Source organism: Malania oleifera, chromosome 1 (genome assembly GCF_029873635.1).
Source record: "Malania oleifera isolate guangnan ecotype guangnan chromosome 1, ASM2987363v1, whole genome shotgun sequence".
NCBI classification, from domain to species: Eukaryota; Viridiplantae; Streptophyta; class Magnoliopsida; order Santalales; family Ximeniaceae; genus Malania; species Malania oleifera.
The window spans coordinates 146,570,333-146,588,184 of NC_080417.1; the positions used below are offsets into that span (position 1 = coordinate 146,570,333).

The window sequence follows — 17,852 nt, forward strand, 5'->3', positions numbered from 1 at the left end:
TGCTCCACGAATTGAGTTATCTGCCTCTTCATACCAGACCATCAGAAGGTCTCGCATAGATCCCGATACATCTTTGCACTATCAGGATGTATCGTATACATAGAATGATGCGCCTCCTCTAGAATCGTCCTTCTGATCTCAACATCATTCGGAACACACAGTCTGGTCCCAAACCTCAGCACACCTCCCTCAGAGATGTTAAACTCTGTAGCCATTCCTTATTGTACCTTTTCCATAACCTCTGCCAACTCTGCATCACTAGTCTGCACAGCTTTTATACGCTCAAATAAGGTTGGTTAGACCACTAAACCAGCAAGGAAAGCCTAATGATCACCAACCACCAACTCTATACCTGAGCTTTCCAAATCTCGTCTGATGTGACACTGAATTACAACCGCAGATACATCCGTAGGCCTTGACTTTCGACTCAACGCATCAGCAACCACATTAGCCTTACCCGGGTGATAACTGATCGTACAATCGTAGTCTTTAATCAATTCAAGCCACCGCCTCTGCCTTATGTTCAACTCCTTCTGCATGAAGAAATACCTAAGACTCTTATGGTCTATGAAGATCTCACACTGTATCCCATAAAGATAGTGTCGCCAGATTTTCAGTGCATATACCACAACAGTCAATTTCAGATCATGCGTAGGATAATTCTTCTCATACTCTTTCAATTGCAGAGAAGCATACGCCACTACCTTATCCTGCTGCATGAGCATACATCCCAAACCCTTCAGAGATGCATCGCTATAAATCACAAACCTACCATCCCCCGAAGGAATGGTCAACACTGGAGCAGTAACCAGCCGGTGCTTTAACTCTTGAAAGCACTGCTCGCAATCACTAGTTCAGTCAAACATTACTTATTTCCTGATCAATCGAGTTAGAGGCCGAGATAGTTTAGAGAAATCCTCTACGAACCGACGATAGTAACCTGCCAGTCCCAGAAAACTCCGAACCTCCTGCACACTTTTCGGCCTTACCCGGTCGACCACAACTTCAATCTTGTTAGGATCAACTAATATACCATCCCCAGTAACCATATGGCCTAAGAACGCAATATGACTCAACCATAATTCACACTTCTTCAATTTAGCATACAGTTTCTTCTCCCGCAGAATCTGTAACACTAACCTTAAATGTTTCACATGCTCTTCCGTACTCCTCGAGTATACCAGAATAGTAATAACTTATATTTTAGATAAATAAATAAATTATAATTTTTTAAAAAAATAAATTAAAAATTATGATTTATCAATATTTTACCATGAATAATGTGATAAAGTGAATCTGTTAATAATTTTTTTGATTTTGTGGTTGAAAATTTCAATTTTCCAACACGATAGAGATAAAGGACATAGTAAAATATGAAAAAATAAAAATAAAATTAGGTGCTTCCAAAGAATAAACATAATGTTTTATGCATTAAATTCTCTCAGTGAAAACACCTTAATTAATGTTTTTATGCATTAAATTCTCTCAATAAGTGAAAACACCTTAAATAATGAGTATTATATGATGGAATTACTTTAATAAGATCAACTATTTCATATATTTTCTTTTGATTAAAAGGTCTAACCACGTTGATTTCTGGAGAACTTAATTTTTTTTCCCAATCATGGCCGTAAAAACCTATTTCCTTGGTATCTTCATTTTTTTTCACTCAAACAAAATCTTTATTCCACACGGAGCCCAAAAGAGCTACTGTAGAATGTGAAAAAGAAAACTTCTGCCTTCACCGAAGTAAACAGTTCTTGCAATCAAGATTCAGGGTTCCCGTTCACGATCAGGATCACTCCTCATGTTGAAGTCCTTGAAGATTCTTGATGGTGCCGACGAATCCGTAGACAGCATCAGCAGTCTCCCAGACTCTCTTCTCTGTCACATTCTCTCGTTCCTCCCCACCAAAGATGCAGTCAGAACCAGCACCTTGTCCGCTCGCTGGAAGTACCTCTTCGCCTCAATCCCAGATCTCGACTTCGATGAATCTTTGGTGGGTCATCCCTGTTTTGTTGATTTCGTGTACAGATCGTTGGCTCTTCGCGGTTCGCTCCGTATAAATGCATTTCGCCTTAAATGTTATGTTAGCAACAACTATCCGCATCTCAATGCGTGGATATCCGCCGCTGTATGCCGTGATGTTCGCGAATTTGATCTTCTCATTGATGCCAATCGGTATCTGCTGTGTTCTAATCTCTTCACTTGCCAAACCCTAGTCGTTCTAAAATTGGATTTGAATTTTTGCTTCAATGTTCCCGCCAATGTGCGTCTTCCAAGCCTCAAGATTCTCCATCTTGTGTCGGTTGAGTTCGAGAACGACTGTTCGATGGAGACGCTCTTTTCTGGGTGCCCTGTGCTTGAAGATTTGCATATGCGTGACTGCTGGTTGGACAGTTTGCCTGCGCTCGACATTTCAATTTCTACACTTAAGAACCTCACGATCAAAAGCGAGTCTGCTATTAGATACAAAGTCACGATTAATGCTCCAAGCCTTGAATGCCTAGACTACTTTGATGTTTTAGCCGACGGCTACACTCTGGAGAATCTGAACTCTCTATCTGAAGCTCATATTGATGTCAAGCCGAGCATTCGCTATGTTAATAGCTTCTTTCATTTTTCAGCATGTACGCGACCTTGTTGAAGGGATTTCTAATGTGGGATTTCTTTATTTGTCCGCCGGCACTTTGCAGGTAAGCTTTCTGCAATTCTCTCATGAGTGAATCAAGTGATTGGAATAACTAGCTTGTAGGACCTTACACATGTTAATTGATTTTGTTCTTTTAATTGTAATATTGCATACAGACTCTTGAAATCGCCAAATGTTGCTTGCCCACATTTTCTAACTTGATTCATTTGGGACTTGGCACTGTCAATTATAATGGATGGGAACTGGTGCTTAAATTACTTAATAGTTCGTCCAATCTTGAAGTGCTTTTGTTTTCAGAGGTGAGCAAAGATTGTGATGAACAATTATACTCTTAACAAAATTTTCCCAAACTAGATTTTTAATCCCTCCTCTCCCTGCCTCCTTCCTCTTAACAGGGTTTTTTACAACAGAAGGACTTTGACTATCACTTGCCAAACCATGTGCCTACATGTCTGTCATTACACCTTGAGGAACTTGAAATAGAGGAATTCCATGGGAGGAGATGTGAACTTCAGCTAGTGAAGTTTGTCTTAGCTAGTGCAGAAGTATTGAGAAAGATAACAATTGATTCTTCTATGTCCATGGAGAAGGAATTGCTTATTGCCAAGAGATTGTTAACCTTTCCAAGGTGCTCAGAAATATGTCAGATCAAGCTCCTCTCAAAATATGAAAGAAAATAAATTTGAATCAAATGTAAATATGTAATGCCAGCTGTATATATATATACCACGCATGTGTATATATACACATTTGTGTCCTTTGCTGTGTTTAATATATTAATTGTCCATAGGTTTTTTTTTTTTTGGTAAAGAATATCTAATGCTAATATTATAACAAGTACTATTACAATATCCTTTTGTTTAATCCGTCTTTCTGCTCAAGCACTATTATAATTTTCCTTAAGGACTTGGATGGAGTAGTTTGACCCTCTTTGCAAGCTGATATTGAAGGATGGGGGTTGTTGGGTGGTCTTGAGTCTTCTCAACCCCAAAAGCTAGCTCATGGGGTAAGACTTTTCCTCATACTTAATAACTGACTATCAGCCATTTCTACAATCGATGTGAGATAACTCCAACAATCTTCCTATCACACATCGGGCGTGGAAGGGGTTGGTGGTCATTTATTAAGTATGAGGGAAAGTTTCATCCCATGAGTTAGCTTTTGAGACTGAGAAGACTTAAGACCACCTAACATCGGTATCAGAGCTTGGAAAGGGTGAGGAGCGTTATTAAAAATTAGAGCTTACCTTCAGGTTTAGCGACTTTGAGACGAAGCTGGGACAGTAAACCACATCCATGCCGTGGAGATCGTCTCCAACAATATCTACCCCCGAAGTCATAAATGGGGCGGGAATGACCTGTCGAAACCCGAACTGTCGCATGACTCGATCGGGGAAATACCACTCAATAATATGAAAGCATATGAGTGGCACTAGCGCTATCCACAGGTCCCTCCCGTCTGCATAGGCAGGCGGCATGTCGGTTAAAATCTCATCTGTGTAGGGCATCCATATAAACTGCAGTTAGACAAAACAAAAAGTTAAACGGACTATACACAACTGAAAGATAGAAAGAAATAATATCATGTGCTATACTTTAACTGATTTATACCTCATGCTCCCGATGCATGTCCAACTCGAACCTGTACCAGGGCAATGTGTGAAGCGCAACCATCGATGCCCTCAAGTTGTCCCTCCATCTGTATAAGATGAAACGTAAGTTCCTAAATGCAAGACTACTACATATTACGAATTAGTATTCGTAATAGTTATTGAGTGAATGAGAAGGGATAGATAAAATTTGTACTAACCAATATGCGAGTGGGAGAGGATCAACCGAACGACCGTCCTGACCCCTCTCAATCTGTAGGAAATCTCGCCGCGTAGGCGCGAATGAAGGAAATCTCTCCCAAGCCCAAACCTGGAGTAAGCGAAGGGGGCCCGCAATCTGTGTCTTCGAGTGGTGCGCGGCGCGACACATCTCCCTGTACAACCACGCCAAAGTGGCGGACCCCCAACTGTACGAGTGACACGCTCTGAAGTCCTCAAGGAGTGGAAGGAACATCAGATGCACATAACTGCTGGAAACATCCGAGAAGATCACCCCACAAATCAAATGCAACAAGTGGGCTCGTGCGTGGCATGCGATCGTCTGAACATCTGCATGTGCCGGAAGCTCACGAAACGCATCCCCCTCAAGGAACCGCATACGAATGCGTGCACCAACCAACTCGCTGTTAGGCGGAACGACACCTAACAAACGCTCGCATATAGTACGCAGGGCGAGTCGACCCTAATGGTCTGTAGGTCCTTCCACTGGCCCGGCAGTGCGACCAGTGACAGCTCGCCCATAATCGGCAACCCGAACAAAACAGCTACGTCCTGTAATGTGACGGTGGCCTCACCATGAGGTAGGTGGAACGTGTGCGTCTCGGGTCTCCATCGCTCCACCAATGATGTGACAAGATGCCAATCAAGCTGGATATGAGCAATCCAATAAATGCCATAAAACCCCGCATCGCGTATCAGCTGGACAATGCGGGGGTCTGCCTATAACCAACGCTCGGCAAACTGCGTGCCCCCTCGGCAGCACAGGGGCTCCGTATGCCCATCAGCCCACGCTCGGTTGGCCTTGTGATGATCGCCCATCGTCAATACGCTCAGATCGGACGGCCCTGGATCAATCCTGGAAATGCATCGTTGCATCAGAATAGGTACATACAAAAAAAAAAAAAAAAAAAAAAAAAAAAAAACGGTGTGAAATAGTATAAAACTGCATACGACATCAACGCGACGGTCCCGCTGCATCGCCTGAGTGGGTCCTTCTCGGACACCTTGTGCAATTATGCCCTTCTTGATGACATATACTGACGTGCTCCTTTTCCTACATTCCCTAGCGTCCATCTCATTGTGTATACGGGAGCTCCTTGGACGACCTTTATGTCGAGCATACGCTGAATTTGCCTATATAGTCAGCAACGACGATGCTGGCCAGTACGCCTCGTGCATAATCGGCTGAAAATCTACTGCATATGTCGCATAATGTTCGGCGGTGCTTGAAGAAGGCTCAACGTACTGCATGGCGTTGAGTCGTGTCTCCGCACATGCAACGAGAAGGTGGGAGCATGGAAAGTGTAAGGCTTGCCACTTCCCACACGAGCAGACGTGCAAATCTTGAATGCGCAGCGTTTGCGCGTTGTTTCCTTTATAAGGTCCCAACTGTGCAGTCGTGATGCTAAAAGTACCTCTAGACCAGTTGAACGTCGTCACGCAATGTCCGGTCGCTTTCAACTTCCTTCTTTCCATCGCAAGCAATATATGAGGAGTTAATGCATTTCCTCCTGATATTGCATTACGAGCAGCCTCCCGTCGACTGTTGAAATAATGTGCAAAGCGATAAAATGTCAGTTGCACAAGGGCAGTGATTGGGAGGCTACGAGCGCCCTTAAGGACTGCGTTGAAACATTCGACGAGGTTTGTCGTCATGTTCCCATACCTTCTGCCCCCGTCGTGGCACTGAGTCCATATATGAGGAGCGATTTGATCAAAGAACGTCTTCGCGGGTTCCCCACCCTCATCGAAGATCTTCTCCATTCACATGTTAAACTTTCTGACCTGATGCTCCCTTCCCGCGCGCTCAGCCATTCGCTTCAGATTGACACTGTGCACTTTCGTGCCGAAGTTGCTTACAACGTGTCGAAGGCAAAATTGGTGGTGCGCACGCGGTGGCTGCCAATCGGGATTGTGAGACACTGCAGCGATGATCCCTGGATGCCTATCTGATATAAGGTAAATGTCGTCCCTATCGGTAATGGAACGAAGACAACACAGAAACCAATTCCATGTGTCTAAACTTTCCTCTTGCACCATAGCGAATGCAAGGGGAAATATTTGCCTATTTGCATCCGGACATGTCGCAATAAGGAGTTTTCCCTTGTACTTACCGTACAAGTGTGTCCCATCTATACATATCACAGGAGGACAGTGGGGAAAAACTTGAATAGATGCTGCGAACACCTAAAAGACTGATACAAATGCTATGGTCTGATCGCTGCCTGGTATAGGGTTCCACCTCCACTTGACGACAGTACCAGGATTATAAGTACACATTGCTTCCATCCACCTAGGCAACGTCTGATAAGACTTCTCCCAATCGTCGAATACTTGAGCAATTGCCTTCTGTTTTCCTAACCAAATTTTCTTATATGAGATGGAATAGCCAAAACGACGATCTATGAATTCTTTCAAAATAGCGATTGAGGTCGACGCATCACCCTTTATCATATTCACAATCTCCCTAGCAATAAGGGACGATGTGATTTGGCTATGGTCTTGCGAGAGGAGTTCATTCAAGCATGTGTGCGGACCACCATATTGAGTGATTTCGAAGAATCGATGTTTTTGACGATACATCGCACGCAGTCTTCAACTGCATTCAGAGTTCTTATACCTAACAACCCATAATAGTGGGGTCGACTGCAGGACGTGGAAGTCATGGTGCGTTCGAGCGTGGTATATTCGCACAGTAGCTATCAATTGATCTTTCGACCCGAATAGCATCCCTTGACTCAGTTCTGATGATTCATTCCAACGAGTTACCCGTATAGGAAGCTCATCACCATGGGATAAATCTGCAGCATCTACGTTAATTACACCATACATAGGAGGTTCGTCCATGAAATCTGCCGTATACGTGCCATCGTTTGATTGACGGGGGGGTGGGTCGACATCATCGGGGAACTCGTTCGTCCCTTCACCAATTTTCTCCTTGTACGTGTCATCTTGTAAATGAACATCGTTCGTGATGTTCATCCCCACGTCCAGCGCGTTGTTCGCTATTGCGAACAACGATCCTGGTTGTTCTGCTGAAACATCTTTGCAAACACCATGATAATTCGTATGAATAGTAGTTCCTTCGTACGTCTGCGCCTCGAATGACGATCGTGGACATTCGTTCATATCATCCCACCAACATCTGCATCTTCTTCCTCCGCTTCAACCACGTGCTCAATAGACGTTCCCGGCTGCCCATGTGTGGCGACACCCATCTGAGGAATGAGTTCGACATACAGTTGCACAGTAAAATATGTCGTCCCTACGCAGTGTGCATCCAAGACCATGCGCAAACCGTAATCACTAGTTACGGGAACAACCTTATAGAAGATTGTATCATGATGCCCCTTAATCGGGTATCTTGCGGTTAGCCGCAATGCATATTGATTTGGATCAATATGCAAATACTTGTATATTTTCGTATGTAATTTAGTTAATTTACACCTATGACCAATTCTAATAGGTTGAACTGGCGGAATACTATAACTAACACCGATTTTTCTGGTTATAATGTTACCCCCCATGTACAATAATACCGGAATCGGAATACTGCTTGAACTTTCTGCCATCTAGATTGACGCCTGGTAAATATAAAAGACCTACGCAAAATAATAATTTTATGTATAAGTCGTATGCTAAGTGAATAGTGAACAAAAATTATTTTCAATATGTTCATGTGCATGCAATATTCTCCAAATGTTTCACTTGTCACTTTGAAAATATTCTTGCATGCAATTCTGACTTCTCTACGAAAAGTCGTATCAAAATTTGGGCAGCATGTCAAGTGTAATTTGAACATTTACCCATTTTTACAATGATCCTTAAATGTTTGCAGACAATATAATAATATAATTTAAGCATGCGAGAACCTATGATATCTACCAGCATGCAATTCACATCACTGTATCAGCCATGCAGGAGGTATGCAGGAGGCATTTAAATTCGTGCTTAGAAAACAAATACTTTTAGATATAACATATAATATCTTTGAAACTTTTTTGTAAACAAGCCTTCAATTAATGCGTGTGTCACAAATATTTATTTAATATTTTATAAAAATTAATTAACATTTTAAATTTATATTATATAATAAAATTAATTATATATATATATATATATATATATATGTATGTATATACATATCTCAAATATAGATTCAAAAGCTCCAAAACATCATGTGCCATTGAGTGTATACTAAATAATTAATTTATAATTCCTTCAACTTATATGCATGCCACTATCATATTCACATTGCTTCCAAACATTAATAAAAAATTATTTTTAATATATCATTTATCTCCAATGAACTCATCTTGTCACTAATTTAGAAAGTTATTTTTTATACATAAGAAAGAAAATGAGATTCATTTTTCTATTTTTTCTTAAACAAAATTTGGGAGGAGTGAGAATCCACACATCAGTTATAATTCAAGTTTATGTTATGTTGAATTTTATCTAAATTTTAACAAATTTATATATAAAGTTTCAAATTTGTGTCATCAAATACAATATAATTTACAAATTTTGATAAGTCAATATAGAGAAGTGATGCGAAAAGTTTGATGAAGATGACACTACAATGATACATCTAAATAATTATCTCACAAAGGCAACTAGTTAAGCACATACCTTTTGTCATTTATATAGTTTGTATTATCAAATTTCAAACACAAACAAATCATAGTCATGTGTAGTAGATCGGATCGTACTCTAACAAAAAAATTTGTATGATTTTGGCATGGAGTACACTCAATATGAGTATATAAGACTAATGTTGAACAAGTTAAATTAACTTAAATTTAACCTTTTAACTTTATTATGAAGCATTTATAGATCAACAAACTACAACTTATTTGTTACTATGAGATAATTATACAATAGAAAATTTTATTTATATCTTTGCAACTATTAAAACATATTAGATTTTCGCGATATTTATTCATAAATTATTTCATGTTATTTTTTAAAAAATCTATGTACTTATTGTGAAACGTGCAACAATTATTACGGAAAAACATAGAGTTAGATTTTTTCATCTAAATAATTATCTCATGTAAGAAGTCTAAAAATAACAACAATTTTTATTTTTTTTCATTTTCTTTCATGTGACTCTAATAAATAATAAATATTGGTAAAAGATTAACTTTTTCTACGTTCACAATTTTATAATAATTTAGTTTGTGTGACAGCCAAAGGTATCTCAATTAAGTCATTTTGATAATGTAAATATCTATTACATGTTAAACTATCCTAACTTTTTGTCTCAATTTATACTTGATGATCAAGGAGACACGCATAACTAGTACACTCAAATAATAGATAATGTAAATTATGGATCAATTCATCTAATAATGGTTTTGTAATTAAAGAACCTTATCAAAGTGAGTTAAGACCCATAAACAACATAAAAAATACAAACAAACAAATGTCCTAAACAGTATTTCTTCTTTGATATTAATGAATATGTAAATTTAAAATATTGAAGATAAAATTTGAAGCATAAATATTAGATCAATATACTTTTTTTTATTTAAAATATTCAGATTAAATTATTAAAAATTTACATGATTATGCGGAGTATATACAAATACTATTAGAGATATAAACGTTAATGAAATTATTAATTAAAAAAACTAACCTTCCTCTAGATGCAGCAACGAACCCAAATAGTCGGAACGCAAATATGATATCAAACCAACTCAAAACATAAAATAAATCTCAGTAAATCTAGTAAGTTAAATAAAATATTCACGTTTTTTTCTAAATAATAAATAATATACCCCATCTTCGGCCCTTAAATAGCCTCGCCTCGCCTCGCCTTCCCCCGAACGGTCACCTGCACCTCGAACGGTAACCTGCCAACGCAACGGTCCTCTGCAAGCTCGAAGGTCTGTAACTTTTCTCCTCTGCAATATTGTGTTCTGAGAAGGCTCGGGGAGGAATTCAGCAGACGAAGCAAATCTCGCAGGTTAGTCCTACGAGATTTACCACGTGTCACCACGCGGATGGATGTCAGGCACAAATCTCGCAGCTTCGTCCTGTGAGATTTTCTGCCACGCGTCACCACTAGTTCGATACCTCATTTAATCTCCCAGCCACGCGTCACGTTTCGGTTCGATGGCTCATTAAATCTCGCAGCTTGGAGCTGCGAGATTTCTTCAAGCGTCGCCACGCGTCACCTGTCCCATGTTTCTCTATTTGCCACGTGTCGAAGGCAGAGTGGCCATCAGTTTAAATCTCGCAGCATGAAGCTGCGAGATTACGTGAGCATTATTTTAGGAAAAAATTTTCCAATCAGAGTGTAATTTTATATTTTATTTCTTTTTAATTATAAAATGGGAAAAAACTCCAAAAAACCTCTGCCTTCTCGAGATTCCAAACCCTAATGAGAATCCCGGCCTCCCGGGGACCAATTAATCAATATATCTTGCAAAAAAAACCTTCCTCCCAATTTTCAATGCATTGAGTTGCTCTAGCCACAGGAATTCATGGGGGCTTCGCGGCTGAAACGCAAGAAGGTGCGTGACGATGCTGAAGATAGGATCAGCAACCTTCCAGACTCTGTTCTCTGTTACATACTCTCTTTTCTGCCCACAAAAGATGCAGGCAGAACCAGCATCTTATCCACCCGCTGGAAGTACCTCTTCGTCTCCAGCCCTAATCTCGATTTCGACGATTCTTTGCGCGTACACCCACTCGAAGTTGACTGCGGCAGGGAGTCTCGTCGTAGTTTCGTGAACTTCGTGTACAGAGTGCTGGCTCTGCGTAGTTCGTTGCACATGAATCGGTTTCGTCTTAAATGCGATGTGAACGACGATGATCCACATGTTAATACTTGGGTATCGGCTGTTGCTCGCTGTAATGTTCGAGAACTTGAGCTTAAGCTTGATGTGACGAATGATTTGACAAAAGACACAAACTTGGACTTGCTGCCTTGCGATCTTCTAACTTGTAGAACGCTAGCTGTTCTAAAACTGGAAGTGAATGGCGACCTCAATGTTCCCAGTGATGTTTCTTTTCCGAGTCTGAAGACCCTTCATCTTAAATTTCTCTTTCTTGATTATGAATCCTTTAAGAGGGTCTTATCCGGCTGTCCTGTGCTCGAAGATTTGCTTACATTTTACTGTAGGTTTATCCCGAAGGTACAAGTTTTTGATATTTCAATTCCTACCCTTAAAAGGCTTACATTGGGGTTGCAATATTTGTCAACTGGAGGTGAAGTTTGTGAGAGTGAAGTTGTAGTTGATGCTCCATGTCTTCAATACCTCCGGTACTCGGGTAATGTGGCCAAACGCTATGCTTTTAAGGGGCTAACCTCCCCAGCTGAAGTTCATTTATGCATTACCCAGGATAGATTATCTTCGGATCAGCAGCTAATTAAACTTTTTGAAGCAATCTCCAAGGTGGAATCTCTTCATTTGTCCGAAAATGCTGTGTGGGTGAGATGTCAGCTTCCTTATACTTTCTTTATATGAATAAATTCATAGCTCTTTAGATCTCCTAATCATGTTTGATATAGAACCTAATGCATTTTCGTTGATTTTTTGTTTCTGTTGTTTTGCGTTCAACTAAAAAAATTATCTTGCATGAAGGTTCTTGAAGTTAATCAATGCTGGCTGCCTGCATTTCCTAACTTGACCCGTTTGGAGCTTGATACTTACTCTAGCTGTAGGTTCGTTCTACTGCCAGAGTTACTATATTGTTCTCCTAATCTCAAAGTGCTAGTCATTGGGAGGGTGGTTTTTCTAGATGTCAAAGGAGATATGATTTCATCCCGGACGGCTAGCTGTTTGTCATCTCATCTCAAGGAAATTGAACTAAAGGAATTCAATGGGAAGAATGATGAACTGGAACTGGTAGAGTATTTTTTAGAGAGAGCAGAGGTTTTGGAGAAGATGACGATTAGTTTCTTTGCTCCAAGGTGCCCTCGGAAGGAGTTTTATATCGGCAAAAAACTTTTGACAATTCCAAGGCGATCAAAGACCTGTCGCATCATCCTCACCTGAAAGAACTAAAAGATAAAACAAAAATCTAAAGCTTTTGTATTATGCAATTGAAGCTGTGTAAAAGAAGGTACATAGTTAGGGCAATGAAGCAAATGAGAAGAAAGTGCTACAATTTTACAAAGCTTTTTGTATTGGGATGTATCTTTTCATTTTTCTTTTCCTCCCTTTTCTTAATGGATTTGCCTTCTCATAATCATATAGCTTTCAGTGTGCAGCATACTTCGTGTGATATTGAACATTCAATTGCTCTTTCATTGAAAAAACTTGCAAATATGAATTTTGGAGTCTTATTAAGGGACAGTGTGAACTATGAAGAAATTCTTAGGAATGATGATAAAGTTGTGAAGATCAAATTCAAATAGAAGACTTAGATTTACTATTAGAAATAAGACTTATGTGGTGTTAGAAGAGGACAATTTCTCAAGAGCAGTTGCCACTACTTGAAATGGGACAATGGGAATGACTGTGACCTGCTCCAACAGATTTTTTTTGTTTACTTATCTGCCTCTTAAACATGGCCAACGATCCTAACATCTATTTCAGGAAAGTAAAGGTTAGCTTTTTGCAAGCCAATATCTCTCTTACAAGCACGACTGTCTTTCTGCCTTAGTCTCTCTCAAGTGCTGTAAGAGTGTTGCACATCTTTCTCAGTTTCTCCCCTGTACACTGTTTTAAAGGCTGGATGCCAGACATTGAATGTTTTGGTGATTTTATAAATCTGTACAATTATGCTGACAAAACAGTTGATTTCTTATATTACTTGTGAAGATGCACACAATTTGGTTTATTTGAAGATATTTGCATTTTTATAATGATATAATCTTTTTAGTGATCTTATCTTTAGACTGATGTGATATTATTTTATATACTGTTGGCTTTTTTGGGGAGTTCGACCTTGAGCTATAAAAATCATGGAAAACCATTGATGCTATGGAGCAAAATTCGTTGAAAATCTTTGACACAGATCTATGAAGGGTTTGAAATGTGGGCAGCATTCAAACAGCCACTTTTTTTACTAGCCTGGGTTTTACAAATTGGGAAATCATTAAGGCTCTTCACCATCCACACAAATCTGTGAAGGGGTGAGGAAGTTTGGGCCAGATTTAAGCCATCACTCTGCAATTAAAAAGCCTGGGATTTGTAGATTGTATCTGGAGTATGCTGGTTTCTTGGATTTCTGTAATGTGATTGATAGGTTTTTTAAAATTATAATTTTTTTTTCCGTAGGAGTTAGAGAAATTTATTAGTTTAACTTCTTTGTAACACATTTCCATTCAAAGGTTTTTGTATTAGATGTAGGCAACTAGGTGATGTTCATTGTTGGCCCAGCAGGGGACGCACAGAATATTGTTTCAACAATTTTCATGTCTTAAGAATCGTTTGGTTTGAATTTGCTTCAGCAAAAATTATATCAGTGGTTATATTGAGATTTTTTGAATTTCCAAAGTATAAGGTCAGAAATTTTTTGAATATGCAAGGTACATGGTCATTCTGATTATGCTTGGGCATCATGCAAAGTGCAGTGAAATTGGTAAATTGGATTTGGCATAGCTTAGATTCCTTGCCTATAATTCCATGTGCTTGAGGACAAGTGTGATGTGATAATAGATGAACTGATGAAAGAGGAAGCCATTGTCAGTATAATTACCTGTTATGTTGTGATTGGAATGTCACTTTGAGCATGGACCTTGCATTTCCTTATTTGGTGAAACAAACAGGGCCTTGCATGTAATATGAGTTTCTTGCTTATGATATGATTTTTCTCCGTGCTTATTTAATTGCTTCTTAATAATGGTTAGGTTTGGTTCTAAAAGCATTCCCTTTAATATTTTGAAAGGCTGGTTAAACTGCTGCTTTAATTTTATTGCAACTTCTATGCAGTATATATTGAAGTATGGATGAAAAGCATATGATTGCCCTGTGAAAAATGGGAAAAAATAGATTGTGGCAGGTAGCAACATTGTAGAAGAGGGAGGCTGTGCTGCTAGTTTTTGGTTGATAAAATTGAAACTGGAACCAGCTATAATCTCTGGGTACAAGCACAGGGATACAGATCCAAAGTATTGTCCTAGGAGCAGCTTGTGCCTTTTGCAGATTAGACAGAAATCTGACTACTCATTTTCTAAAAATGCATCTCACAACAGTAACCAAAATTATTTGGCACACCAAGAATTCTGACTCCAGAATAACCATCTTAATGTATTAGCTTAAAATTTTGCTCATCGACAGACACTCAATAATCTTTCTATTTTATTTCCCCAAATTGTTCACATGTCTCTTTATTGCTGCTTTAGGTGGGACATTTCAACACTTCTGCAGCAAAGGTTTTCTTCTCTTACCTTATATATATATATATATATATATATATATATAAGGTAAGAGAAGAAAACCTATATATATATTAGTACAAAAATTAAAGTTGATATTTCCAATTGGTTTTTTTCCTCACAAGGGGGGGGGGGGGACACTTTGGTCAATTTGTGCAAATCATTGGAGATTCCAAATATTGTTTAGGTAATTGATTTCATGCACATTGAGTTATCCAAAGATTTAGAAGACAGCCATTCTGAGTTTGACAGTCCTGCAGAGACTCTTCATCTTCTCCATGGTGCGCGTCCGTAGCTAGCTGTTCAATGATCTTCCTCCACTTCTATCTGGGTCTCAGTGGACCCCATTCAAGAATTTTAGAACAACAAAGCTTTGAGCTTTAATTCTGTCTTCTCCTCAGAGCACAAGTGGTTGAAAATGGGCTTGAGCTGCAGGGAAATATATGCAGCCTACTCTCGGAGTCCCTCTCTTGTTGTGCTCTTTTCTGCAAGGTTCTCTCTCTCTCTCTCTCTGGAAATGTCAAGTAGCAGTGACCAGGTCTAGTGTCCTAGTCTCCTTACCCCCACTGACCTCCACCACTGGCCACTGCTAACCCCATTGCCCCTGAAAGTTATCTCCCAATTCTCATCACTCTCATGACATCTGTATAGATTCCTTCTGTATCTTAGTTCCTTCATCTGTGTGTGTATATATATATATATAAGTCTAAATTTTAAATCATGTGATTTAATTTTAAAATTATTATTGTTGGTTGTGCTTCTTGTTATTGTTCTTTGATTTGTTCATTGCAAATAATTTTCTCAAAACTGATTGAATTTTTTGTTCCATTTTGAGATTTAATTTGACTTTTTTTCCCACCCCTATCTCTCAATATCTGCTGTGAAATATGTAAAGAATGCAATAGGAGGGCCTTCGCGACGAAGCTTTGTCCCCTTCCTCATTTGGTCAGCTGGATTTTGAAACACTTCTACTAGTGAATCAGATGCTCATCAATTATATTTCTCCACCGGCATTCCCTCAATCCCCTCGCCTCTCTTTGCAACACTGACCTCGCTCTTACCATTTCACTCCTTTGTTCACCAGCATTGTTGAGTGGTGATCGTCTGGCTGACTTTCAGATTCTTATCTCTTGCCTAGCTGACCCAAGGCAACAGGCCAACATCTGATCATGTAAATTGACATGCCGTTGTAATCTGTATGAATACTTATCAACTGGCAAGTGATGTCCTTGTTGCTTTGATTTTGATTAACTGCATTTGCATAGAATTGGACTGGCAGGGGCTGTGTTAATGTGGAATTGGTGCTTGCCTAGTGTTTTTAAGACTGACCATATTAACACATCAATGTTACAATAACATTACTTCATCTAATGTGCTTTATGCCCTAGCTGAATAAGAAGCATTATTGCTTCCTGCAATTTTGATGATGCATGGGGCCATAAAATATCAAGATTGAACATCTCACAAGATATCCATGTCTCATAATTACCAAATTTCTACCAGTGCTATAAGAACTCTTTGGCGAGGCGAGTATGTATATATTTTAGGATCATAAAATTGATTGTGGTTTTGGAATTACAGCTCTCCGATGCTACTGGAAATCTCCAACAATCTAGGTACAGTTGTAATCTGCTTCAATTGTGTTTTTTCCCCTGAGCTAGTTGCTTGATTAATTCACAATGAATAATTGTTTCTAATCTGCCCCATATTTTGAGTTTCTTGAATTTTTTTTGATGACCTATCAATACAATTTCAGAATTGCAAGTGAATGAAGCTGATATGATCATGGACACAATAGGAACGTACTGTCCAAGGACATGGATTTGGAGTTTGGCTCCAGGGCATTGCTACAAAAGGGGTTCTGATTTTGCAATAGTGATTGTTTTGTGGTGAACCTACAGCGAGGTGAGTGTTCCAGCCATGGTTATTTGTATCTCTCTGGTGGAAATGGTGAAGGCCTGTCTTTCTATATAATCGTGACTTGGATCAAAAGATTATTTTGGTTTGATGGTGGCGAAGTGAATTGTACTAGTGAGGCATTTTTTTGGGGGTTCACTTGGTGCCCAATTTGCTGGAGTCTAGACAATGATTGTTTTCTGGTTTATGCAGCATCAATGATGTGCTATTGTCAATTGACTTAGGGCAAGGATGTAATTGGATTCCTGCTTTATCTTTCTAGCTTTCCATTCTTTTTTTATTTCTTTCTTTTTCTTTTTGATTTATGCTGATAGATGTGGGTGTCGCAGTTTGCTCTCTGGGGATTGTGAATGCGTACTGGAGTTGGAGCTTTGATGTGTTTCAGTGCGTGATCTGCTGTTTGGGTGTCTATGATTTTAATGATGAAAAATGTGATCTACTATTTCTTTGTTTTAAGTATGGATTTGGGAACTTATATTTGGATTTGAGATGATTTGGATAAATTTTAATATAAGTTTATATTATATCTTATTTAAATCGAATAGAACTTCAAATTTAGGGCAATCACTCATCCTATTTAATTTCAAGATGTTGAAGATGAAGGAAGTGAAGGAGAGATCTAGCCAATGAGATGAACCTTAATTCAAGGTAAATAGATGGGATCTTAGTCATATGCATGAATAAGACTTGACTGGATATAGAGAAAAATGATGCAAATGTTATAAGAGTTTCAATTAGGGGGGCAAAACAGGTTAACAGGTCAGGTCAGGTGGGTCATAAATGGGTAGGGATTAAATGGATTTGGATTGACCTGTTTATTAATAAGTGACTAATATATAAATTTAAATTAGTCTGTTTAATTTATATTATTGGGTAATTTGTTTAAAAAATAAATTATTTATTTATTTATTTTAAAATTTTCATACAAATTTTTTTCAATAGGATTCTCCTATATTACTATAGATTCTACATTTAGTGAAAATAAATACTCATTTGAGCGCCAAGAGTTGAGAAGAAACAACTTGGAAGCATAGAAAATCAACAAACTTACTTTTTGAGACACCACGTCCAAAGCTAGCTACATCGTCCACAAGTCAAAAGAGGTAAAAGAAATGAGC

The 17,852-nt window shown here is 38.8% G+C and overlaps 2 protein-coding genes across 5 annotated transcripts; both read left to right on the forward strand.

Moving 5' to 3' along the window:
• Nucleotides 1–1,671: 1,671 nt before the first annotated feature.
• On the forward strand, nt 1,672–3,410 carry LOC131145730 (F-box/LRR-repeat protein At4g14103-like). 2 transcript variants are annotated; one of them, XM_058094927.1, is made up of 3 exons: nt 1,672–2,696; nt 2,809–2,952; nt 3,049–3,410. In XM_058094927.1, the coding sequence occupies exons 1-3, from the start codon at nt 2,580–2,582 to the stop codon at nt 3,331–3,333; spliced, it is 546 nt and encodes a 181-aa protein (XP_057950910.1). In that variant the 5' UTR covers nt 1,672–2,579; the 3' UTR covers nt 3,334–3,410. The 2 variants fall into 2 exon arrangements, with proteins under 2 accessions (XP_057950910.1, XP_057950906.1); XM_058094923.1 differs by lacking the exon at nt 3,049–3,410 and having other exon boundaries at nt 1,730–2,696; nt 2,809–2,910.
• A 7,428-nt stretch (nt 3,411–10,838) lies between these two features.
• LOC131145721 (F-box protein At4g22280-like) lies at nt 10,839–17,271 on the forward strand. 3 transcript variants are annotated; one of them, XR_009134192.1, is made up of 4 exons: nt 10,852–11,923; nt 12,077–12,557; nt 16,574–16,722; nt 17,064–17,271. XR_009134192.1 is itself a non-coding variant. In XM_058094914.1 (2 exons), the coding sequence occupies exons 1-2, from the start codon at nt 10,973–10,975 to the stop codon at nt 12,488–12,490; spliced, it is 1,365 nt and encodes a 454-aa protein (XP_057950897.1). In that variant the 5' UTR covers nt 10,839–10,972; the 3' UTR covers nt 12,491–12,707. The 3 variants fall into 3 exon arrangements, 1 of the variants encoding a protein (XP_057950897.1); XR_009134191.1 differs by having other exon boundaries at nt 16,574–17,271; XM_058094914.1 differs by lacking the exons at nt 16,574–16,722; nt 17,064–17,271 and having other exon boundaries at nt 10,839–11,923; nt 12,077–12,707.
• Nucleotides 17,272–17,852: the final 581 nt, after the last annotated feature.

Coding starts and splice junctions, on each gene's coding strand:
- LOC131145721 (XM_058094914.1), top strand. CDS start 10,973: ATGGGGGCTTCGCGGCTGAAACGCAAGAAGGTGCGTGACGATGCTGAA. Junction 11,924..12,076: donor TGTCCGAAAATGCTGTGTGG/GTGAGATGTCAG, acceptor TCTTGCATGAAG/GTTCTTGAAGTTAATCAATG.
- LOC131145730 (XM_058094923.1), top strand. CDS start 1,808: ATGTTGAAGTCCTTGAAGATTCTTGATGGTGCCGACGAATCCGTAGAC.